We start from the raw sequence: 24463 nt of genomic DNA, 5'->3' as shown, positions 1-24463 counted from the left end.
CATCAGAACATCTTCCAGGGCTCTCTCCAGCCCCTCTCCCGGGGGGCAGGCCCCCACTCTCCCTCCTCCTGCCCCCGTGACAGTCAGCCCGGTTCCAGCCTGCCTCAGCCTGAATTGTGGGCACCAGCCAGGAACTGGCCTCTTCCTCACACCGAGTGGGCTTCCACAGACATTTGCTCAAACAAGCTGACCGCTTCCACATCTGGACACTCTGTCCAGCTTTGCAGCAGCGCAAACCTTATGCACATCATTACGAGTGTAAGTAGAGGCGATGGTAGGAGCAGAAAAGATGGAATGAGCTACTTTGTGTGGTAGTGAGTTCCCCATTAGGAGAGGTGTGCAAGTAGCAGCTAGATGGCCCCTGTTAGTAGGTTTCTACACTGGGTCATTGTTAGGGACCCTCCCTTTGAGTTAATTTCCCACGTTGATTTCCAAGCGAGCTAACATTTTAGCTGCAGCTGAAAATCCCACTTCCTGTAGGCGCTGTGGTTGCCTGCCCCAGGCCAGAGGAGTAAATGGCTGATGCCTCCAACAGGCACTCAGGCCCTGAGCCTGCTGCTGCCCTGGAGCTGACGCGGACTCTGGTGTGTCACGGGCCGAATAATGTCCCCCAGAGACCAGAGACGTCAGGTGCTCATCCTGGGACCCTACGAATGTGACCTTGGCTGGGGAAAGGGTCTTCGTGGAGGCGATTGTTAAGGATCTTGAGATTATCCTGGATGACCTGAACGCATCGCATCTATGCTGATAAGTGGAAGACAGAGGAGATTTGACACAGACACGGAGGCAGAGGAGCCGTGTGAAGACCGAGGCAGAGACTGAGGCAATGCAGCCACAAGCCCAGGGACACCTGGGGCCGCCAGCAGCTGGAAGAGGCAGGAAGGACCCTCCCCTGGAGCCTCTGGAGAGAGTGTGGCCCTATAGACACTTGATTTCAACCCTGTGGTGCTGATTTAAGGCTTCTGGCCTCCAGACTGTGAGAGAATAAATTTCCGTTGCCTTCAGCCGCCCACATGTGATTTATTAGCGCCGGTGGGCCAGGGCCAGCATCCACGGATGGTCCCTGGTGCTTCACAGACAAAGCTCAGTGTCCCGCCCACGCTCAGGGCCCAGGCGGCAGCAGCGGAGGGACCCAGCAGAAGGGCCTCGGGGTCTGTGGTCTGCGTGCCCCAGGTCCCAGTCTGAGGTCTGGGGGCTCCCCCAGGAAGGTTGTGGGGAGGGCTCCCCTCCCACCCCGTCTGCGTACAACCACAGTGGCAGAGGTGGGCGGGGGCAGGGAGAAAACCAAAGTTTGAGTCTTGCCTGTCTCCTTCAAAATCTTTCTCACACTTCAGTTATCAAACTTATCCCGCAAATGCCAGAACAGATGTTCTCTGCAGGCCCTGCAATAAGACCTGGCGTGGCCGGGGGGTGGGGGAGCGAGAGGGGCGCCCGGGACGCAGGCGCTTCCCCTTACAGAGCCTGCCCCGGCCAAGCCTCAGGTCTCAGCGGCTCTGGAGCAGCCAAGGTTTGCGTGCAGATGCTGACAGATGGGACGGGTGATGGTGCCTCTTTAAATTCACCCCTCCGCCGGCACATACCTCATCCCCTCCGGGGACCTGCTGAAAGGCCCGCTGGTCTGGGACTACCGACCAGCTCCAGGGAGTGGAGCGGTGAGGAGGCACAGCCCCCACAAGCCATCGGGCACTCCAGGGTGCCGGCAGCCCTCCCACTCGCACCGAGCCCTGGGTTCCGGTCCTGGGTGATGACAGTCTCACCATGGAGATTTGAGGAGGGGGGGGCGGGGGGAGGCAGGTGGTCTGGTGCTCAGAGGAGCGAGCGCAGGAGGAGGGAGAGGGAGAAAGTGTGGGTCCCTGCAGGGCTCCGCCAGTGCTGGCTCCCTGGACTCCACGTACAGTGCTCCCTCCCTAAGGCTGACTGCCTCCCCACCTGCAGTGGGGTGGGGCCAGGGGGACGGTCATTGCAGCCTCCCCAGCCGTCCCTTGGCTAAGAGTAAAGGCTGCTTTACACCCATTAGTCTGGTGAAAGAATTAAAAGGACTGTGCTCCCTACGGGCAGAGTGTGGGGGAAAGGCATCGTCGGACGACGCTGGCACGAGTGTGAAGGGCCACAGCCTTTTGGAAAGGCAATCTGGAGAAAGGAATCACAGACGTGTGCACACAGACACACGTGCGCACACACGTGCACACAGAGACACACACGCGCACACATGCTGTTCGGCCCATCGGTCATCCTCCCGGAGTCCGTCCTACAGAAGCAGAAGGAACAGCTCCTGAGGACAGTCGCAGCTTTCCTGTGAAGGGGACACAAATCCGGCCTTATTCACAGTCACCAGAAACTGGAGACGGAGCAAACGCCGGCACTAGGGCGCGGTGGGAACGTGTGGGGCGCCCACCGTGGAAGCGGACACAGCCATGGGACCGGGAGGCACCCACGCGGTGAGAAGGAAGGAGGCGCAGGGATGCGCCAAGCAGGAGGACGGGATTCGCACAGAGCGGTGCCTGCGGACGCTGTTTATTGGACCAGGTAGCTCTGTTTGTGCTGATTCAGGTCTGTGAGAGGTTAAGTGAGTTTGGAGGAAAATATGTCAGGATCCACATAAGGTTGGCTACATGGGTTTTTCGGGGGGACAAGTGGAAGTGGGTGGATCCTGATGGGGGCGTGTGTGACGAGAGTGTAAATGACCCCACATGCGTGTGGTTGTGCAAGAGGACATGTAGGTGTCCATCTGTGTGCATGGGGGCAGGTGCGGGTGTGGGGGCGGGGCTGTGGTTCTGTGTGTGCACGTGTGTGGGGTGTGTGGGGGCTTGTGGGTGGGTGTCTTCCTATGAGTACATGTACCTGCGTGTGGGGTGTGGATGTGCAAGCTGCATGGGGAGATGTGGGTGTGGGTGTGTATAGATGTGGGCGGCGTATGTTTGAGAGGCGGATATAGGTCCATGTGGGGGGCATTTGGGGGATGTGAGTGTGTGCATGTGCACAGGCATGTGTGTGTGTTGCAAGTGTGCAGATGTGGATGGGTGTGTGAATAGGTGTGCAGGTATGTACACTAGTGTATGTGGGTGTGCACAGGTGTGTAGGGTGTGTATTTGTGTGGGTGTGCGTGGAATGGGCGTGTGGGTGTGAATATGTGTGCATACTCGGCCATGGGGTGTGTGGTGCAGCTGTGATGGCATGCGTTTGTGTGAGTGTGGGCGACGGGTCTGCGTATGTAAGTGAGTGTGGTGTTCGTGTGCTCCAGCCTGTGTCTGCTTCCAGAGACGCAGGGAAGGCCTGTCCCCAAATGTCAGCATGCCGTTCAGGATGCTGGGTTTCCAGGTGGCCTGTTACTTCCTCCGTCCCATTATGTATTTTTAAGTTCTTTGTATTGAACATGTATTATTTATATAATATAAAAATCTATTTCATTGTGGCATAAAAGACCGGGGTGAAGGCAGACCTGAGGGGCCAGCAGAGCGGGCAGGCGCCCCCACTGGGCTAGGGGAGCCCTCGGATGATGCCGCCATCACTGCGGTCCATGAACTGTCTCTTTCGCTGGCGTGGGGGCTGTTTGTCACCCATTGATCGGGGAGACCGAAGGGCAGAGTGCTCAGGTGTCTGCAGAGCCCAGCCTCCCTGCCACCTCTGGTCAGGACCTCATGCTGGCCTTGGGGAACTGCCCAGTGTGGACTCCCCCTCCGTCAGCACTTCCACTTCCGTCGGTCAGTCTGTCGGTTGGCTGATGTCTCCTGACCCTGCCAGCCCCTCCACACCTGCTGCTGCCCTGCCTCACTCACCTGTGCATCTGAGCCCGGAGGATGCCGATGCCGGGGCTCTGGGCTCCCCGCCCCTCCGCCACATCCTGTGTCCTCATCCCACAGAGGCCGCGGCATCCCCTGGCCTCTGTCAAACGCCCTTAACGATTCTTCTCTCCCAGGGTCTCACTTTGGAGACTTTTCATTTTTTCCATTTCATTTATTTAAATTAAGCAATGCTTGCTCCTGGTGCAAAACTCAAACAGCGCAAAAGCGGGAACAGTGTAGACAGGAGGCCATCCCCACGACGGCCTCCGGCGCCCAGTGCTGCTCCGGGGAGCGAGCATCTCCCCAGCCCCGCATCTCCCCCCACAGACACTGGAGCCGGACTGGGTCCCGCGCTGCAGGGCCAAAGCACCACCTGCCAGGGGTTTCCAACAGCAGAAACGGATGGTCTCACTGTCTGGAGGCCAGAAGTCCGATGGAGGTGTCGGCGGGGCGGGCTTCCCCAAGGGCGCTGGCGGAGGCCTGTCAGCTAGTGGCTCCTCTCTTGCAGAGTCACGTGGCAGCACCGCTCCATCTTCCAGCCTTCCCCTGCGCCTGCCTGTCTCTTGGCAGGGCGTCCAAAAGGACACGCGTCAGATTGGGTTAGGGGCCCACCCTAATGACCTCATCTTAACTAATTGCATCTGCAAGAACCCCATCTCCAAATAAGGCCACATTCCGAGGCACTGGGGGTGAGGACTTCAACATATGAATTTCGGGGGACACAGCTCAGCCCGTCACAGATGTACACACACACAGCTGAAAGCCAGGATAGCCACCTACGGTGCTGACGTCTGTATCCCCCCTCTTACACAATGCGTGCCCTCACTGGCTTGCCTCCTTCAATCGAGCCTGGGGGGGGCCGTAGCAAGAGCACCCCATTCTTTCCGCAGCTGCGATAACGTGGCAGTCTGAAGGGGAATTGCTATTTGCGTAACCCACTCCCCACTGATTTGCATGTGGGGTGTTTCTGATTTTTGCAATCACAAGTCCTGTGCAGTGAAAAACCTTGCAGGGTTTGGGGAACATCGATGAGAGCCCGGGTGTGAAGCCCCAGGCTCAGGAAGTGCTTGCTAAAGCTGCCAGGCTCCCCACTGGGCTCCTTCTGAGGCGGAGGGTCAGGAGGGGGTTTCCTCTGGTCTCCAGGTCCCCACAAGCGCCCCCCCCCCCCCCCCCCGCCCGTGGAAGGGATAACCCAGCCCGGCGTGTAAGGAACATTCTCATGGCAAACATTCCTGCCAGCACCCTGAGCAGCCCCCACAGACACACCCGCTAGGCCATGGGCATCCATTCCCAGACCAGGAGGGGCCAGCTGGCCAGACTGTCAGGGTTCCCGAGCCAGCCAGGCATGGCTTCCAGAAACTTCCCTCTGGCTCCTGGGAAGAGGTTCTCTGCACCGTGGGCGCCCAGCCCTTTGTTCCAGCCTCATTTCTCCAACCCGAGTCATTTCCAATCAAGGTCACGGGCGGCCAAGCTGAGCCCTCTGAAGCTTCCCAGTGGTTGGGCTAACTGAGCACAAATCTGTGCTCCGTTGCGGAAACCCAAACCCGCTCCCACCTCAAGGTGCTCTCCACATTAAAACCAGACATTCCCGCACCCCGAGCCGGTGACCACAGCTCGCATATCTTTACTGAGACAGGAAAAGGGCGGCATCAGCAAGGTGTTCAGCACGTCCCTGAAGCCATCAAGGCCACGGATGGCATCGTCACGCTTTAAAAATAATCAGGAAAGTGCCCACCCAGGGAGCGGTTTTCCAGGGCAGAGTATGTTTTCTTTCCATCCAGTGTCTCCGTCCCAGCCGCCCGCACAGGAGCCTTGTCGTGCCTGTCCTCGGAGGGGCAGGAGGCGCTCAGAGTCCCTTAGCTGGGGCTCACCGCTGGTTGCGGCAGCGCCGGGACCCAAATTCACCCAGTTCTGCTTTTTTATGGTGACGGTCCTGAGACCTGGCATTCACTGGGAAACGCATTGGAAAAAAGAGACAGACAGCTGGATGGCTAGAGGGATGGCTAGATGGGCGGGCGTGATACAGCAAGGAAAGCAGCATGCTAATAGAAGAATCTAGATGGTACGTGCGTGTGTTTTCCAGCCAGTTCTTTCAACTTTAGTGGGTTTGAAAGTTTTCAAGATAAAGTGTTGAGGGAAAAATCTGCGGTAGAGAAGGGCAGGCTCCCTCCATTAATGAGAGACCCTGGCAGAGTCCAGGGTTTGCTGAGCACCCGCCCTGGGGGCACGGGGTCAGGCAGTGCCTGCTCCAAGCAGGGACCAGACATGACCCAGCGGCCAAGCCTGGGCTGCGGCTGTGCAGAAGGCCAGACACCAGCTCTGGCCCAGGAAGGTGCTGCCGGCCAAGGCCCTGGGGGTCGAGTGGAGCGGGCGTCATTGGCACAGCTTCCAGCCCCCGGGCTTTGTCAGGCCTGAGTAGGGGAGTAGGGGACAGGCGTTGGTGCATATTCTCTGCCCCAGCCTCCCAGGCACGAGTTGGAAGCGCTGGGACCCTTTTCCAGCTCTCCCGAGGGGGAGGGAGCGGAGCCGGGGTGATGCACACACGCTGCCTCACCCGGAGCCTTGAGAACAAGGAGGCAGAACCGGAGACCCAGGGCCGACTCCAGCTTGGGGAATGCTGGACGTCATCGTACTCCTCCCACCGCCTTCTCCCTCCTGTCTGTCCCCCCACCCCCTCCTCTCCCTCCCTCCTTGCCCTCTGCTGTTCTCCTCCCTTCTTCCTCTCCCCTCCTCCTCTTTCCTCGCCTCCCCCTCCTCTCCCAGGGAGGGGAACTCTGGGAAGCATCCGCCTGGCCTGTTAGGGAAGTGACCCTCCCCTTTCCAGGGTTTAAGGGGAGACGTTCACAAGGAAGGAAGTGGCTCGACCCTCAAAAGGCAGCCAAAGTAATTTTCAAACATTTGGTCTTTTTCAAAGCAAACATTTGGTCTTTTTCAAAGCAAACATTTTTCATATATGCCAAAGACTTGCCCACACCATTATCTCCGCTCAACCCCGCACCAGCCAGAGCGGTGGATGGCCCTGTTCCCAGCTTACAGCCCAGGACACTGGGGTCCCCACCGGGGAGCTAGTGGGCTCAGCAGCTGAGCTGAGACAGGCCCCGGGCGCCTGACCACACACCTGGACAGCCAAGGACCTTCACCTGCCCGTGCTGTGCACCCAGCCCGTTTGACCAGCCATTAAGAATGGATGGGGCTCTCCCGCCCGCCCCTAGGCGTGAGCCCAGAGGGGCCAGAAGAGAAGAGGCGGCCCTGCCAGGTTCCCAGCAGGGCTCTGGCAGCATCCCTCCCTCCACACCAACTTCGAGGACACCTGAAACACAGCCCCTCCGCCCTGCCCAGTGGGGCTCCACCGTTTATTGCTCAGACCACGCTAAGAGCCTCCTTTGCACTTCCTCATCTCTCATCCACCCTGCACGGGCTATTGCTTTCAGGTTACTCCTCCTGAGGACCAGATTTAATCCTGTCACTTTCTCAGCTCTACAACCCTCCTTGGCTCCCCATTGCTTTGCAAATAAAACCATGCTCTGAAGCTTGCCGGGCACTGGCCTTCGTAACCCATCCTTGTTCTCTCCTTCCCCCGGTGGTCGCACATGCACTACCCTCCAGCATCTGAGTACGCTCGCCCCTTTCCTCCCTGCCTTGCTTATGCACCTCCCTCATGCTACAGGCAAGCGGAGAATCGTTACCTAAAACAACCATCTCCCCTCGTACACATCACAGTGTCACAGACAAAAGTCAGATAAAACCGAGTGCCGGCGAGGATTCAAGGAGATGGAAACTGACCCAGCTCCCCTGGAGCCCGCCCCCTGGGAGCCACGACTGCTGCAGTCAACAGAGAAGAGTGAAGTCATGCTCTGGACGCCCAGGCTCTGTCCCCCGCTTCCACCTCCCTCTGTCACACACACTCCTCCGTGCTTTTCCCTGGAACCCACGTCGTGAGGAAGCCCAGGTCACACGGAGAGGCCCCAGGTAGGGGTCTGGCAGCAGACAGCCAGCATCAGCCCCCAGAGAGATTAGCAACTGCCCTTTCAGATGAGTCCTGCCCCCCCACCATGTCATGCACCTGAGACAAGCCATCCCCATCCTCACACCCCGTGAGCAAACTAATAAATGGTTGTTTTACACGAGTAAGTTTTGGAGAAATGTATGATGCCGCCGTAGTAATGGGAACAATGGTGTATGTGAATGCGGGGTTAGTACACAGTGGCTAAAAAGTCATTGCTACATTTATCAGCACGGAGAGATCTCAGCTTTAGACTTTAAGATGAAAAGATGGGGGAGTGTATGATATAATATTGTTTTGTAAATTAATACACAAGAGCAGGTGTGTGGGTGGCGTGGGGGTGAGGTAAGGACAGATGGAGGTGGGACGGAGGCTGAAGGAAGAAAAGCAAGATAAATTTTAAGACAGACAATCTCTAAAATTATTCCAAAAGAAGTTTAGTAAACGAAACAAATGGTAGCCAGCTGCAGACTGCGCCTCCCGATCTGTGGGCGCTGGGACTGGCCCCTAACTCATTCCCTCTGGTTCACCGGCATCTTTGGCTGCCAGCCCTGAGCTACGCACTGGGGACACAGGTGACAAGGTGCAGTCCCTGCTCACTGTTGAGAAGAGTGTCCTTCAGGAGCGTTTGCTGGGGATCCTACGGAGCCCCCAGCACAGGGGAGCGATGGAGCCAGAGGCAGGCTGAGGACGGACCAGCTGGGTAGAGAAGGAAGGAAGGAGGGACCGCTGGGGGGGGGGGGCTCGTACCTCACAGAAATGGAGACCCAGATGGGGACAAACTGCCGACAGACAGTGAGGAGACTCCACTTTTCTGCACCGGGAGTCCTTCAGCCTCAGAATTCTGCCTGGTGCCCAAAGGTGACCAGAAACCTGGGCTCCGGCCCTAGGAACGCCAGGATCCCCGGCTCAGGGCCGCAACGATGCGGGGTCAGTCTCAACGAGTGTCCCAACCACCCGAGACTGTCCCGGGGTGGAGAACAGCAGCGGCTCGGAGCGGCTCGGAGCACAGAGCCTGCCTCTGCTGACTGTCCTGTGTCCCAGCCCAGCCTGCCCTCTCACCTGGACACGGGGCTTTGCTCGGGCTTGGGGACCAGCGGGAGCAGAGGCGGAGGCCTGGGCGAGCCCCGGTGGGGCCAACTCCCGCCTCTTCACCGACCCTGCGACCATCTGCCGGCTCACCACGTCCGCGTCAGGCACCCGGGGCTCCGCCGCCACAGTCTTCCAGCAGCATCGCGAGGCCAGCAGTGCGGCGGCCCAGCGTCCGGACGCAGCGGCCCGGTGCCCGGTGGCAAGGGACACGCTCTCCGCACCCCGCGGAAGGACAGTGCCGCGGAGGAAGGCCCACTCCTCCGCGTGGGACCACCCTGTCCCCTTGCCTCCCACCCCCAGGCGCTCCCCAGAGGCAGAGGGGAGACACGGGGACGGGACACCCGCCTGAGGCCGCCCGCCCGGCCGTCCCGGCCTCCACTTCCAACAGCTTGGTGCAGGCAGGGGCCCTTACTACTCGCGGTTACTACACACAGCCCTGGAGCAGAGAGAATTAGAACCCGGACTCTGAGGATGCCCCACTCTGAAGATGCTCAGAAAAAAACAGGAATGACAGCACCGGCCTCTCAGGCTTGTGATTCCAGAAAGTGCTGAGGGCAACCCGTGTGAAGTAGGTGGTTATCTGGAAGGAACGCTTCCGCGCAGTCATTATCTTTTTATCCAAGCCCCCCTCTGGCCTCAGTTTCCCCTTCTATCAGAAGCGCCCTCCGATTCAATGCTGTGATGAGCCTGGAGCCAGTGTTGCTGTTCCAAACCCGGGGTTGGGGGTGGTCATCTCTTCCCTTGGCCCAGACCCTGTCTACCCCTTGGAGTCTCTCTGACCCTGGGCACCCCCAGGGAGCAGTACTTGGGACACCCCAGCTCTCCCCTAAAACCCCAGCTCGCTCCACTTTGCCTCCTGGTCCTCATCTATACAATGCCAGGAAGAGCTCCCCTCTGTGTCTGCCTCCAGGCCGGAGTTAAACAGCCCTGTGAGGCTCCCTCATGGATCATCTTTGCCCCTCCCGGGGCAGGATGTGAGGGCCGGAGGAGCTGGGTGGAGCACCTGGTCCTCAAGCCCGCAAAAAAAGCCCCGCTCCCACTGGAGGCCATGGCGGCGCAGCCACTGGGCACCAGAGGTCCTTGGCGGTGGCTGGCGGGAATGCACAGGCTGGTGAGGGGGTGGCTAGGGGATGGCCAGGTCTGCAGTCATGCCAGCAGGCGCACCCAGGACGCGCACCATTTTGTCTCAGCGACCACAGGCCGGCAGGATCCCCCGCTAGGCCTCCCGCTGCCCGGCCTTACCGTCCTCCCGCTGGGCTCTCACATCCGGCCGGCCCCAGGCCTGGAGTGTCGAATTCCAGCCCTGCCAGAGCCACTTACCGTGGGGGGTGGTCCCTCCTCACCTCGCCTGGCCTCTGTGTTACCCTCTGGAAAATGGGGGTGATGCTCCGTCCTCAGTTCTTGTTCAGAAAATTACAGCGAGGGGGAAGGCCTGGCCTGCAGCCGCCCTCGGGACGGCGGTGGGCACTCGGGGGACACGGCCCTGCTGGCCCCGGGAAGCTGCCTCTGTCTCTGCTCATTCCCGCGTCCGGTGAAGCCGGCTCCTCCCGCGCTGCGCTGCGGCCTGGGGCCTGGTGAGCGGCCGGCACCCCCTTCCCGACGGAGGCGGGTCGCAGGGTTACTCCCGAGCGGACGCAGCTCCGAGGGCAGCAGCGTGGGTCGGGGTGCACTTCCTCACGGCGTTCCCTGCTGCGGACACAGGGCACTCCCCACCGCTTTACAGTTGTAGACACGGAGGCTCAAAGAGGGACGGGGCCGCCTGCAGCCCCTCCGCAGCCGGGGGCAGTGGCTCCCGCCCCGCTTCTAGGGCTCGGGCCTCCCGGGGAGCCAGACGGTGGGGACCCGCTGTCACACTGCGTGACATCAGGAGTGACATCGGGCGCGTTGCGGGCAGGGCGGGGGGGGGGGGGTGGGTGTGTTGGGGAGGTAGCATTTCCCTGCATTCTGAGACTGAGTCTGGAAACTAGAGTTCTGTGGCGCTACATCTGGCACTGAAAGCATATTTCACTAGGTGTAAATATGAAAATATGCTACAATTTTACAGCCCTGGTGCCCGGGAGCTTCAAAAAAAATGACTGTGGCCCGGCTTCTTGCCGTTTTTTGAAAGCTCCGGGGTCTTTACGCCCCCTATACAGACACACTTAAATACACACGCGTGCACACACGCACATACCACACTCGCCAGCGCGCGCACACTCGCGCGCGCACAGTTACTCACGCTCGATCCAACACGCTCCCCGCAGCGAGGTAATTACGGCTCCATCCGGACGCTGATTGGCCTGCCCCTTTCTCCTCGGGGCCCCGCAGCCAATGGGCGGCCGCCGGCGGAGGCCCGCCCCCTCCCCGGCGCGGGCGGCGCGGGCCCGGGATGGAGCTGGGGGGCCGGAGCGGCCACGACCCCACCCCCGCCCGGGCGCCCGCCCCCGGCCGCGCGACCGCCTGCGCGCCGGTGCGGGCGGTGTCTGCGGGCGGTGGCCGCGCTGGGTCCGCCGCGGCATCCCTGGGCTGAGCTGGCGGCCCGCCCGGCCCGCGCGCCCCGCCCCCGCGGCCCCTCCCCCTCCCCGCCCCCAGCGGGGCCGGCCCGGCGGCGACCAGAGCCGCGACGTGAAAGGCGAGCGAGGCGGCTGCCCGGCCGGCTGTCGGCGCGCACCCGCTCCCGGCCCAGCCCAGCCCCGCGCGGAGGCCGCCGCCTGCCCCGCGGGGCCCGACGCCAGCGCTCCGGGCAGCGGCTCCGGGGCCGGCCCGCGCCTGCGCCGGGGCGCCGCGCGCCACTGTCCCCAGCGGGGACCCAGACCGGCCGCGTCCCGGGCGCCCGGGAGCCCAAGGAGCCCGGCAGAGCCCGACGGGCCCGCGGCCGCGATGCCGGACGAGCTGACGGAGCCCGGGCGCGCCACCCCGGCCCGCGCCTCCTCTTTCCTCATCGAGAACCTACTGGCGGCAGAGGCCAAGGGCGCGGGGCGCGCGGCTCAGGGCGGCGGCGGCCGCGAGGACGAGGAGGACGACGACGACGACCCGGAGGACGAGGACGCGGAGCAGGCGCGGCGGCGGCGGCTGCAGCGGCGGAGACAGCTGCGCGCGGGGGCCGGGCCGGGCGGCGAGGCGCGGGCGCGGGCGCTGCTCGGGCCGGGCGCGCTGGGCCTCGGTCCCCGGCCGCCCCCCGGTCCCGGGCCGCCCTACGCTCTGGGCTGCGGCGGCGCGACGCGCTGGTACCCGCGGGCGCACGGCGGCTACGGAGGCGGCCTCAGTCCTGACAGTGAGTGAGGGCGCGGGGAGGGTGGGCCAGGCGCGGGGGCCCGGTTTCCTCCCCGCGCATTTGCTGCCGGACTTCGTGTTCGTCGTCCCCCTTTCCGGGCCACCCTCCTTCTTGTGTGGAGCGGGTCTGGGTCGCGTAGGGCCCCAGCAGAGCCCGTGGGGGAGCGGGTTTGGAGGCCCATTCTCTCGGACATGGTGCCCGTGCGGAGAGAAGACTTCACCCGGCCGGGGCTTCACGCGTCGCCAGGCTCGGGGGACTTAGGGAGGCTGGAGAGCCCGTGGAGAGGGCAACAGAGACAACAGAGAGCTGAAGAAGAGAAAGGAGGGTGAAATAGGACAGGGAAAAACGTAGGAGACAAGGAAGGACAGGAAGCAAAGAGAAGGTGGGAGAAAAGCAGAGGGAAGGATGGAGGAAGAAACAGAGGGCTGTGGGGAGAGGAGATGCAAAGCAAGAAGTCCGCGGTGAAAGGAGGCAGGAGAGAGAGCCAGAGGAAGAGGAAGGGAGGACAGAGTGGAGAGCCAGAGGCAGAAGACTCAGGGGGCAGCCAGCAGACTGTGTGGGGGCTGGGGAGGGGAGCAGAGCGGTCTTCCACAGCGTCCGCCCCCCACAGCCCCCCTCAGCCAGCGCAGACAGGCCCTGGGGCAGGGGCCTCCCTTTTGGTCCTCCCAGGCCCCAGCTGGGGCTGTACGGGGCAGAAGGGAGAGAAGGGAGCCCGTTCTGAAGGCCCCAGTCCCCCCTCTTTCTCCTCTGCCCTTCCCCCTCCCCCGCCTTTGTTCCCTGCTGAGGGCTCCAGGCTGGGCATGGGGGTCTCAGCCCAGAACCTGTTCACCTCTCTTGCCTGGTCCTTCTCTTCCCTCTCCCCAGGGTGGCTGCCTCCCTTGGGGACGCACCCTTTGGGAGGGAGACCCCTGGGAAGAAGACCGGGAGGCCGGTCCAACCCAGCCTTTGCCAGCTCCCCCTGCCCCCCACACACTGTGAGGCCAGCTGGGGACTCTTTCAGGCTCTTGCTCTGAAATCCGTTCAGCTCTGTGTGCACGTTGGCGCGAGCTGAGGGTAGGTGGGCCGGGACCCCTCTCATCTCTTAGATTAACCCCCTTCCCGGTGTGGGAATGCCCCCCTTGCAAAAGGACCCGCGTCTCAGAAGTTACGCCCGAAAGTCCGGGGCCGCCCACCCCGTTCCTGTAAAGCTGAGCAGCCCTCCGTGTCGTCCTAAAATTGAGTGATCCAATTTAGTGCCCTTCTGGGAGTGTTTCTGAAAAGGGTGTCCTGGGGCGAGATGTGTCCTCCCCCTGCCCTCGGGGTCCCCACCTGCAGCCCCTCAGGCAGTCCCCAAAGAGGCAGCTTCTCGTCACTTCGTGCAATGCGGGTAGGGGATCTGGTTTCACGCAGGAGCTGGCGAGCCCGGCTTGGTGCCTTGTGGCCGTTCGTGGTTCTCTGTGAGCCTGGCTCTGGGGTGCTGTGGGGGGGGGCGCAGAGGCTCCCCATATCTGGTGGCACACACGCCAGCCTGGAATCGGGCCCTCTCCCGGGACCATGAAGGCTCACACCACTGGGGTTGGGCAGAGGCGCGTGAGCATCTGCACACCGCCGTGGGCTCCAGGTGCATAGCCCAAGTCACACACACAGGCCCACCAGTGTTTGAACACTCTGGGTGTGCAACACCACGAATGGCCACAGTTCGGGCACACTGCAGTCTGCGGAGGGCTGCCCGGCTACACTCCACCTTGACAGCCGACCTGGCAGCCTTTGCACGGGAGCTTTGGGCCACAGTGGAAGGGCAGACCGGGCTGAGCTGGCCTCGGGAGCCCCGCGGTCAGGCCGGGGCCTCTTCACGCCGGGCCTGGAACTGGACAAGCACCTGGGTCCTAGGCTGACTTCTTTCTCCTCGTGGCCCCAACCTTTACCAGCCCTGGGGTGTCTCCTCCTCTCTGGGAGTCAGGTGGAGCTCTGGACTTGGAGCAGGAGCTCAGGGACCCCCATGGGCTCCTGTACCCCAAGCCCACAGCATGAACCACGGGTCAGACGTGTTGGGGGGCCTTGTTTGTATGCCCTCCCTTCGAGCATGATTGTGGGTCGTGTGGGCATGTCTCTGTGGGCATCTGAGTTAGGGGTACAGGAGAGGGAGGGTGAGTGGGTGGGGTCCCAGTGTCACGGGCCACAGTGTTTTGTTGGGCATTGTTTGCATGTGCTCGTGCTCCATGTGCAGCGCATTTCTATACAAGCGGGAATTTGGCGTCCGCTCCTGAGAGGGAACGGGGAGGAGGTCAGCGTGAGTCTGTATTTCTGTGTCCCTCGGGCCTGGCACCTGGATGGGTGCTGGGGGTGGGGGGGTCTCTGGGCTGTTTTGGGGTGTGTGCATTTCTCGAGAGGACCTCGTTCCTCCTGTGACGTGTGCCTGCGGAGCAGCCTCTGTGTGTTTCAAGGCGAAGCTCGCGGTTACAGGCCTGAATCCGTTTTGGGTTTCCCTTTGTGTTTCTCTTCTGTCCTCTTTTCTCTGACGCCCTGTGGTGTGGGTGTGCAGTCTGAGGCTGTGTGTGTTGCCTGCATGTTGGTTGGGCTCTTCCTTTCTCCATCCCTTCCACGATGCAGGGTGCCAGGCCCTATGCGGGAATATTACCCTGCTTGTGGCTGTGGGTGACCTCATGGGGGGAGCTGCTGGCCTCAGTGACCGGGTCTGGGGACCAGCCCCCAGAACCAACCAATGTGCCCCTCTCTCCCCTGCAGCCAGCGACCGGGACTCACCGGAGACGAGCGAGGAGATGGGCCGCGCTGAGGGCACCTGGCAGCGGGGCCCGGGGCCGGGAGCGGTGCAGCGGGAGGCGGCGGAGCTGGTGGCGCGGGGCCCGGCGGCCGGCGTGGAGGAGGCGGCGGAGCTGGCCGAGACACCGGCGGTGGCGGGGGAGGCGCGCGGCGGCCTGGGCGTGGGCCGCAAGAAGAAGACGCGCACGGTCTTCTCGCGCAGCCAGGTCTTCCAGCTCGAGTCCACCTTCGACCTGAAGCGCTACCTGAGCAGCGCCGAGCGCGCCGGCCTCGCCGCCTCCTTGCAGCTCACCGAGACGCAGGTCAAGATCTGGTTCCAGAACCGCCGCAACAAGTGGAAGCGGCAGCTGGCGGCCGAGCTGGAGGCGGCCAGCCTGTCCCCGCCGGGCGCGCAGCGCCTCGTGCGCGTGCCGGTGCTGTACCACGAGAGCCCGCCGGCCGCGGCCGCCCCCGGGGCCCCCGCCGCCCTGCCCTTCTCGCTGGCGCCGGCCGCGCCTGCGCCGCCCCCACCGCTGCTCGGCTTCTCCGGGGCCCTCGCCTACCCGCTGGCCGCCTTCCCGGCTGCCGCCTCCGTGCCCTTTCTGCGGGCGCAGATGCCCGGCCTGGTGTGAGCCCCCTGCGCGCTGGGCCCACTCCCCGGGGCCACTGGGGACCTCTGCGGACGTGCACTGGGCGCAGCGGGGGCGGTGAGCGCGTGGAGGGCCGTCGGGGAAGGCTGGCACGCTCCTGCGGACCCCTCTGCGCCTCCGGAGCGCGGGCTGCCGCCCGGTGGGCAGAACCTCTGCGGGAAGATGGTCCAGAATGTAACAGGGGCGCCTGCTACTGTGGCTCTCCAAACAGTTGCAAGGCTGGGTCCCCCGCAGGGAAGAGGGCGTCCCGGAGAGACAGCCGGCCATGCAGCTCAGAGCCCCACCGGGTCAGGGGTCGGCCTAGGAGCCAGCGGCCTGGGCCCAGCCCACGGCAAAGGCGCACCGCCTACTGACTGTCCGGGGTGCTGCGAGGGGACCCCTCCCCGCCTGTGCTCCCCGACACGGAGGTCCCTTCCTGGGACTAAGCAGGCCGGGAGCAGACTGGGACTGTGACCAGCCTCGTGGCCTTGAAGTTGCGCCTGGCAGGGAGCGAGCCCAGGGAGCCAGGCCCTGTGCGGGCCCCTGTGAGGCAGTCCACTGTCAGATTCTGAAGACAGGACCAGACTGGGCTTCTCTCCTGGGCCTCTGCCTCCAGTTCTCCCAGCGAAGACTTTTTTTTTTTTTTTAATGAATCTACTTATTTGCGTATGGAATAAAAAGGGACATTTTCTGGACAGTTGCCGCTGCTTTGTGATCACTGGGGCTGGGCCCCTCCTCCGGTAGCCGGCTGCGGTCCACGCTGTCCCTCCCTCCTGGAGCCCTTTCTAGTGCCCACTGGGGACAGGTGGGCAGGTGGGCAGGGCCGGCAGGAGCGGAGGTCCTGGGGGGCTGCACCCTCAAACTCCCTCTTCCTCCTGACGGGGAGGCCCAGCAGGACCTCAGGGGAAGTCATGGTGAGTGTGGGAGAGGGGACCGCGTATCTGGTGTCCCCACTGTGCTGGGCCTCCAGGAAAACCAAAAGCCAGGAGTCGGGTGAAGGCAGAACCCTGCGGCCACTCTCATTCGGCATGGCAGGCTGCTGGCTTGTAGCCTCCCACGTCCACTGCCCCTTCCTGCGATGCGGTTTAGAGCCATCTCTAACCATGCGGGGGGTTTTCTTTTGGCCAAAACAAAACACTGGCACCCCCAGCCAGGTCAGGTGGGGACGGACGGCTGCTCTCCAGCCTCAGCCTCCTCCCCTGGACCACCTGCCGTCTCCCGTGAGCTGGGGGACTTGGATCCGTGGGCAAAGTCCCAGCTGTGGGCCCGAGTTCATGGGCACTCAGTGAAGGCTTATTCCAGTGTCTGGATGCCCGTGCCCATCCTGCCTCCATCAGCCCCACGTGGCCTCTTGCAGGGGGAAGACAGGGGTCCCATGTGGGGGAAGGGAGGCTGTATTGAGATGCTTCTCCAGCCTGAAGAGAGAGGCCATTGAAAGGGTCACTGCTGTGACAGAATAGAGCTCGCTTGAAAACCTGTCTGGTCCTCTGGCTTCAGGAGGGAACAGACACTCCTGGGCCGAGATGCGCAGCAACTGGGCCACACTCTGGCAGGCTTGGAGTTCTCAGCCGTGGCGCCAGACGGCCCAGGAGAAGGCGCCATGGGGATCTCCCCTGGGTGGGCTGTCCGTCTGTCTGTCTGCCCCTGCCATCCAGCTCCCTGACCCGGAATCATCGCCTGCCCCAGACCCTGACCAGGGTTCTGGTGCCCTGAGGCCAGGCCCTGGAAAGCTCCATGGGGCCTCTTGGGGGGGGAATGCAGCCATGACTTAGGTGGTCCTCACCCTTCTGGGCCCTGAGGTCCCCACATTCAGACTCCCAGTGCCGGCGGCAGGACAGGAGAAGGCATCTCCAGGGACTCCTAGAGCCTCTCCTCCAACCCAGCCCCCCCCCCCCCCCCCATTTGCAGTCACCACCTCAGCCTCCCTCCAGTCCTTCCAGGGCTGGTCTCTCCTCCCTTGGGGCGTGGGGCTGCCCCCTGCTGCTGCCTTCCTTTCCACCTTGTCCAGGAGGGACTTCTGATCTGCTTCAATAAAACCGGTTACTAGTAATTTTCAAAGGCCTTCGCTCCTGGTCAGCAGCCACAGGGGGAAGGGGTGCCAAGGAGGAGGCCCCTCCCGGCCACTCGGGGCCCAGCGCAGACCCCTGCCCTCTCCCTCCCACTCCTCCCCACCATGCCCTCTCCAGGCCTCTGCACCCTGGCTCAGGCTCCCCCCGGGAGCCTCGCCCTCTAGCTTCTGTTGCTTCTGTGGTGGCCTCATGCAGGCAGCGGACACATCCCTGCCAGTCCTACAAAGGACGCAGCCAGCGCCCGCAGCTGCCACAGCTCTGGGCCCCTTTCCCTCCGCAGCAGGCCGCACACGCAGGTCCGGCCCTGCGCGCAGCACCCACCCCGGGTTACACGGCGGGACTCGGCCACGAACGGGATCAGGGAAACCCAGGTTAAACCGGTTATCACTGGGATGCAATCGTTTTATTCAACTGTTTGTGGCCCACGGGGGTGTGGTCTCCAGGTGGTGTGCCGCTGAGCATAGCGTGGTGCCCGGATCCCCAGGTGGGTCGCTCTCCGTGCAGGTTGGTCCACAATAACCAGGGCTCCGCGTGGGCGGCCTTCCAGGCCCAGGGAGCGACGGCACCGGGGCCACAGGTGCATGAAGGGTGGGGAGCCTGCGGTGCCACGTCTAGAACCTCCGCTCTGCCCACCGGGAGGCAGCGCCCCCGACCCCGACTCTGGCCTGGCCTGGGCCTGCGGGTCAGAGGGAGGAAGGGTCTACTCGGCTGCAGGTGCGGGGCGGATTCGGACGGGAGGCCCCTGTCTTTCGCTGGAATTACAGAAAGTTTGGGCTGGAGAGAGGCTTCCGTGCCCGTGGGCTCTGAGCTTGCCGGGGTTGGATGGAGGGAGCCGGGAGATGGAAAGAGGGGCTGTTTGCTCTGCAAGCAAGGGCCAGGAGCTAGGAGCCTAACACTAAGTACAAAAGTGGATCCAAATCTGGATTAGGCCAACTGGGCTCAGGGAAGCTGGCTCTACTCCATGATTATCTAGCGTCCTTGGTGTCGCACCAGGGGCCGGACAAAACAGAGAGAAGCGGTGCGTAACACGCAGCCCAGGGAGCCCTAGAGGGCGCGCGGGACCAGGCTGGGGGCGCACGGGCCCCAAGCTCCAGCGCCATCGATCGCAGGCGAACCTCGGGCACGTTGGCTCCGCTCCTGGCAGAAGATGAATGGCTTCGATCTGTCTTCACCACGTGTGCCTTCTCCCGTTTGAATTCGCCAACCCCACCCTCTCCTGAAGTGAGGCCCAGTTCCAGCCACCGTGGGCTGTCCAGGACTTTGAGTTGCAGAGTCCCTGAGCCCAGCGGGGTCACCAGGCTTTGGAACCCCTGTGGGGGGAGGCATGCCTTGGCCTAGGCACAGCTCTACTCCCCCAGTGACCTTGAGAAGCCCCTCCTCTTCTGCAGGCCTCAGTTTGTGCTGAGGATGGGGCCTGTAACCTGTAAATGCTCAGCCTTCTTTGATCTGAGTGAGGCCACAAGGTACCCTCAGCCCAGGGCCATGGGGACACCCCTCCCCAGCTTCCAGGGCCCACACTGGTGTGAGACTGGTGGAGTGACCACCCTCTCTGGGCCTCTCAGTCCCCTGGGTACTGCAAGAGTGGAATCCCACCAGGGCCCCCCCATCCCCCAATAGAGCTCAGGGGGACACTGGAGGTGGGTCTGCACTGGGCCAGGAAGGGCCACCAAGGTGTGCAAGGGTTCGGGCCCTTCCTCTGGTCAAGGACAAGTGTGGAGTTGCAGTCTGGCAACAATTCCCAGCCCCGTTCCTCCTCCACACAGAACCAGACCTGGGAGAAGCGCCGAGTCGCCCCATTTCCCCCGTGCTGGCTCTGCCCAGCCTGCCCCACCCCACCCCACCCCACCTCACCTCATGCCACCGCGCCCCACTCTACCTGCCCCGGGCACTCCAGGCCCTGGGCTGGGAGAGCAGGTGGCCTCCGGGGCTCACTCCTGCCTGCCTCATCCAGAGCCCTGGTGAAAAGCTGTTGAGGTCCCAGGAACAGCCCTTCTCATAGCTGGGGTTCCCTAGCCCCTCCACTCCGCACCAGGGCAGGCTGGACCTCTGCGCTCTGCCCACCCAGGGCCTCCCACCCACTGACCCCTCTTCAGGCAAGACCCCTGCAGGGCTTCTCATCAGGCACAGCTTAGGGGCTGTCAGTGGCCCCCAACCTCCTCCCCCAAAGCCTGGCTTGGCTGCCTGGAGCGAAGGTTTCCCAGAGCCTGGGCTCGGAGCTGACCCAGAGGGCCGCTGCCCTGGGGTGAGATGCAAGGGGCTGGGGGCTGGCCAGGGGGGCCGCTGGGCACCAAGAGGAAGGCAGGAGGGCCCGGCATCCTTCTCTCTCTTGTTCTCTTGTGTCTGTAGGCATCTCTCCCAAGCATCCTTCCAGGCCTTCCAGCCCCAAATGGCAATTCTCAGAAGGGGAAACTGAGGCTCCGAGAGGGGCAGAGACTCAGAGAAGTCACTTGGCCCCTGAGGCCCGTCAGCTCCCCTTTCTCCACCTGGCGCTAGGGAGGTCAGCTGCTCCATCCCTGGGGCCCCACCCTGGCTGGAGACCTTCCTGCAAGTCTGCATACTGGGCACATCCCGCCCGCCCGCCCGCCCGCATCCTCGGAAGGAATCACTCCCTTGGCCTCCCTGCCCCTCAGGCAGCCAGCAGGGGCGTCCACCAAGCTGCCGGCCAAAGTGGGGTCCTGCTGGGGCACAGGGTTCCAGCCTGGCGCCATCTGTTAGCAAGGAGCATCACCTGGACCCCGAGATCCACACCAGGTCCCCAAGGCTGCTCCTCCCACAACTAGCCAGCATCCCTCTTGGGAGAAGGAGAAGGGGCACCCCTCACAGGTGGACTGGAAAGGGGGCGACACTATCCTCACAGCACCGAGGTCTGAATCTGGATCAGGCACTGGAGACAAAGGCACAAAGAAAACCCAGAACGGCAGGCCGGCCATCCCCTGCTCCTGGGCAGAGAACCCGCGTAAGAGTGGGCTGTGTGGCCCTTGCCAGCGTTTGCAGCTTTGGGCCTTAGGTTTTGTTTATTGTTTTAATTATAAAAATAATAGTGCATAATATCGATTTTCTGGAAAGTGCAGTCAAGTCGAAACAGAAATAAGTTGTCTGCGTTTCCACCATCAAAAGTCAACTGCTTCTGAGTGTTGGCCCAGGCTGTGGACTTACTGTGAGGGATTAAAATCACCCGTTAATTTTAGAGAATTTTGATCAGTTAAAGAGGCACTTATGTATTTATTGGTGAAGTGGCGTGATGTCCGCATTTGCTTGAAAATATCGCAACAAAAACTAATTAATTAATTAGTAAAAATGAAAGAGAGAAGCCGGGATGAAACCGGACTGGGCAGGATTCCGCAGTTGTCGAATGGCGGTGGTACCGAGGGGTTCATTTCAAGGCTTCCCCTGTTTGTTTTGCATCTGAAAACCTCCGTAATAAAAAAGCTTTGAAACGTGACTTCCGAGAAACATGAGGGGTGTGCGTCTAGCGCCGACCCCCTGTGCCCGCGGGCTGTTTTGCTCTTGTAGGTCTGTGTTCACCCGACCGGGTTGGGGTCTGACCTGGTCCAGCTGACACGGGGCTTGCTTCTCTGCCTGTTCACCCCGACCGCGCGCGTCACAGCCCGTTAACTCGGTCTCCGCAGCCCGGTCAGTCTCATGCTTCCTCTTTCTCCATGAAGCTTTCCCTGCCTCCGCCCCTCCGCCCCTGGTCCGGGGCCCCCTCTGTGGACTCCCACCCCGGGCCCGGCGCCCGCGGTCATTCCGCGGGGAGGCCCCCGAGACCCGCGGGGACCGACAGGGCTGCAGGATCGCTGGCGCCGCCTCCCGGCCCTCGCCGACCGCCATCTCCAGCCGCCTGTGCAGCCCGGCCTGATGCGCTGCGGGTATGGGAGACGGAGCCAGCGGCGGCCCCTCGGGTCCCGGGTTCGTGTCTTCGGGTCCCCGGTGCTTCCTTGACGCTCCCGGCATCCTTGGGCCGAAGCGCCGGAGACTCCGGCAGAAGTGGGGGTGGGTGGCCCAGGGGAGACTCCTGCAGGGCAGATGGGGAGGGGCTCCGTGCTTGAGGTTCCATCCCGAGAGACAGACCAGTCCAAAGGGTGCGCCCCCTCCCCAGGCAAGGGGATGAGCTCCCGCACCCTGGGGACGGGAGGGCCCAGGAGAGGCCGGCGGGGGGACTTCTGGGATGGGGGCGCCCCAGCCCTGAATTGCGGGGCTCCCCGGGTCTCGCCAACCCCCTGGAAGGGGGCCTGGCGGAAGTTACTGGCCCGCACGACCTCGGTGCCTGCGGGGCTCTGGCGGCCCGGCTGCGCGTTTCCCTTCTCGCTCAGATTCTCTGCTCTACTCGGGCTCCGCCTCTCCGTCTCTTGCTCTCCATTCTCTCTCTGCTCTCTTCCCTCCTCGGGCGCCAAGGACTCCGCCCGTGTGTCCGTCCCCGCTCACCGCGGTCCCTTCCCGCGTTCCACTTCCCCCTCTACGAGACGTGACTAGAGCCTGCCCCCCTCGGACCGGCCCGGGTCGGGGAGGCCGGGCCTTCTTTAACGGTTTTATTTCTTGGCGGAGACGTCTCCTCGACCTAGGCAGCTAGAAGCGCGCACTCGGGGACGCAGCGGCGCACGGATCCCGGCCAGGCCGGGGGAAGTCCGCGTCGCCGCTTCGCGTCTGGACCCCGCGCCCGCCCCGCTGGGGCCCTCGAGCAGGGCTCGCCCCGCCTCCGGGTCTGAGTTTCCCGCGGGGCTGCCCGAGCTTGAAGGACAGAACCGGCGGTGGTGCCAGCCCCGTCGCTCCCGGGACCGGCGGACGGCCGGGGCAGAGAGGCCGCTTCCCCTTCCCGGAGCTCAAGGCCATAGGCGTTCCAGACCCCTCGGGCCCGCGGTCCTCCGGGGCACCCCACCCCGCCCCGCAGGCCTTCCGGCCCCGCCCCCACCCTTCCCTTCCCGCCGGCGCCCGGCCCCCTCCCCGCCCCCCGCGCAACTCACCTGGCGTCGCCGCGGCGTCTCGGTGTCTGGCGGCCTTCGCGCCCCGCCCCCCGGTTCTCACCTCGTCCCTTCCCGCTCCCCTCTCCCGGGTCCCTCCCTCTCCCCCTCGGGCTCGGCGCCGCGGGGCCGTCCGGTCCGCGCGTCACCACCTAGAGGAGGGCGCCGGGCTCAAGCTAAGGGCAGGGCCTGGGGTCGGGGAGAAGGGAGGTGCCTGAGCCCGCCCGCGTCCCGGAAGGCTTCTGGGAGGAGGCGGTGTTCAACCCGGAGGCAAAGAGGAGTGAAGCTCAGGGCGCGCAGGTGGGGACGGGACAGTTCGCCTCGCTCTCGGCCCTCGGCGCTGGGCAGCTCCACCGCGCGCGGTGCCGGCTGGCCCTCGGGTCTGGCCCGCTCTTCCCTCGAGGAAGGATGGGGCGCAACGTTAAGACTGCCGGACCGCGTGCTGCCTGCAGCCACCGTCCGCGTGCATCACCTCACCTGTCTGAGCTCGGCTTGCCCATCTGTGGAGTGGGGACGTAGCGATGGTGGAGGAAGCGCCGTCCACTGACAAGCGCGCGGGCTCGAGGCTTGCCGCTGTGCACACAGCCTCCCGTGCCCCCGCGCTAACGAGCACGACCCGGGGCACCGCGGGGACGCTCAACACAGGCCCCGGTCCGTTGGCCTGTGCCCGGACGCCACCCCCATTCGCGCACAGTCCTGCTCCCATTGGGGTTCCAGGACAGCCGCGCTGCACGCACCTGAGGGTGTGCATGCACCCTGTCCCCAGCCGCCCTCCACGAACCCAGCTGCAGCCCTAACCCCGCGGGCACCATCAGCGCTGCCATCTGTCCTGCCAGGGCCAAGCTCCCACTGTCCCCAGCAGAAAAATCCTCCACCCTTTGCCTGGTCCCAAACGGAGACCCAGCGCGTCCACATGCCTGTGCCCCCCACTCCCACCACTGGCAGTTAAGGGCTTTGGGCCCAACCACACAGCTGGTCCTGGAAATTCTGTCTCCAGAGGTGGCCACAGACCCTGGCTCAGAGCCTTGAGCGGCCACTCTGGCATGGCATGGCGAGGGCCCTCACTCCTATCCCGTCACATCGAGGCTTTCTTTGAGCTGGCAGCTGATCAAGCGATTTCCCAGGATTGTCTCACTACTCCCCCACAGTAACCGGAGTTGGTGTCCCCGTTTTATAAATGAGGATGTGGGTCCCAGTCCAGTGCCAGATGACACCGACCACGTGGCGGAAGGCAGAGCTGTGTCCGCCTGTCCTTCCGATGGGAAAGTGACACTGGGATGGTGAAGGCGGCCAGCTCAGCCCCGCAGCCCCTGGCTGGGTGGGAGGTGGCTCAGCAGCTCAGTTCTGGCTCCTCCTGGCCCTCCCCCTCGCCCTTCCTCAGGCCTCCTCTCTCTCCCTGGGAAGTCCTTTCCCTCGCGTCCCCCACAGGGAGGGGCTCAGAGGCAGCACTTCTGTCCCCCAGGCTGTACCTCAGAGGGCCCGTGCGGTGGAGTGTCTTCCTGGGAATTTTGTCAGGCCCCTAGGATGGCTTGGACCCACTTGGGCCTCAGTCGAGTCTGGGAGGGAAGCCCCGAGCCAGCAGAGGCCTGTGTGGGCGGGCCGGGGGCAGCCTCTGAACCACCTCCCAGCAAACCTCCAGCCCCCTGAGAGGGACCCTGGCCAACCCCAGCCTCACTTCAGGCCCATTTTACAGGAAAGCCCAGTGTGGCCCAAGAAAGGCAGAGACCAGCTCCTCAGAAGCCTGAACCTGCTGCCTTCCTCCTCGTCCCTCTGCTCCTGACGCAGCAAGGGAAAGCCCAGTGTAGACGGCGCCCCAACTTCACACCAGGTGCCCCAGGAACCAGAGGGGCCACTGCCCCCTGGGTGGTGAAGAGAGGAGGCCCGGGTGGAAACCCGCCCTCCCCTCGGTTCCCTCCCTCCCCTCGGTTCCCTCCCTGA

General features: G+C 63.4%; 1 protein-coding gene across 1 annotated transcript; it reads left to right on the top strand.

Annotated features, from left to right (window-relative positions):
- The first annotated feature begins 11528 nt into the window (after positions 1 to 11528).
- HMX1 (H6 family homeobox 1) lies at positions 11529 to 16185 on the top strand. Its single transcript, XM_023638451.2, has 2 exons — positions 11529 to 12130; positions 14855 to 16185. Exons 1-2 carry the CDS (start codon positions 11737 to 11739, stop codon positions 15499 to 15501), a joined length of 1041 nt encoding a protein of 346 aa, XP_023494219.1. The 5' UTR covers positions 11529 to 11736; the 3' UTR covers positions 15502 to 16185.
- The last annotated feature ends 8278 nt before the right edge of the window (positions 16186 to 24463 follow it).

The sequence above is a fragment of the Equus caballus genome, chromosome 3 (genome assembly GCF_041296265.1).
Source record: "Equus caballus isolate H_3958 breed thoroughbred chromosome 3, TB-T2T, whole genome shotgun sequence".
NCBI classification, from domain to species: Eukaryota; Metazoa; Chordata; class Mammalia; order Perissodactyla; family Equidae; genus Equus; species Equus caballus.
The sequence above is the reverse complement of the archived record's forward strand: the minus strand, read 5'-3'. Positions and strand labels throughout refer to the sequence as shown.

Bases quoted from the DNA above. Each gene is read 5' to 3' on its own strand.
- HMX1 (XM_023638451.2), top strand. From the start codon at position 11,737: ATGCCGGACGAGCTGACGGAGCCCGGGCGCGCCACCCCGGCCCGCGCC. The intron at 12,131-14,854 runs GTGAGTGAGGGC...TCTCCCCTGCAG, and splicing joins AGGCGGCCTCAGTCCTGACA to CCAGCGACCGGGACTCACCG.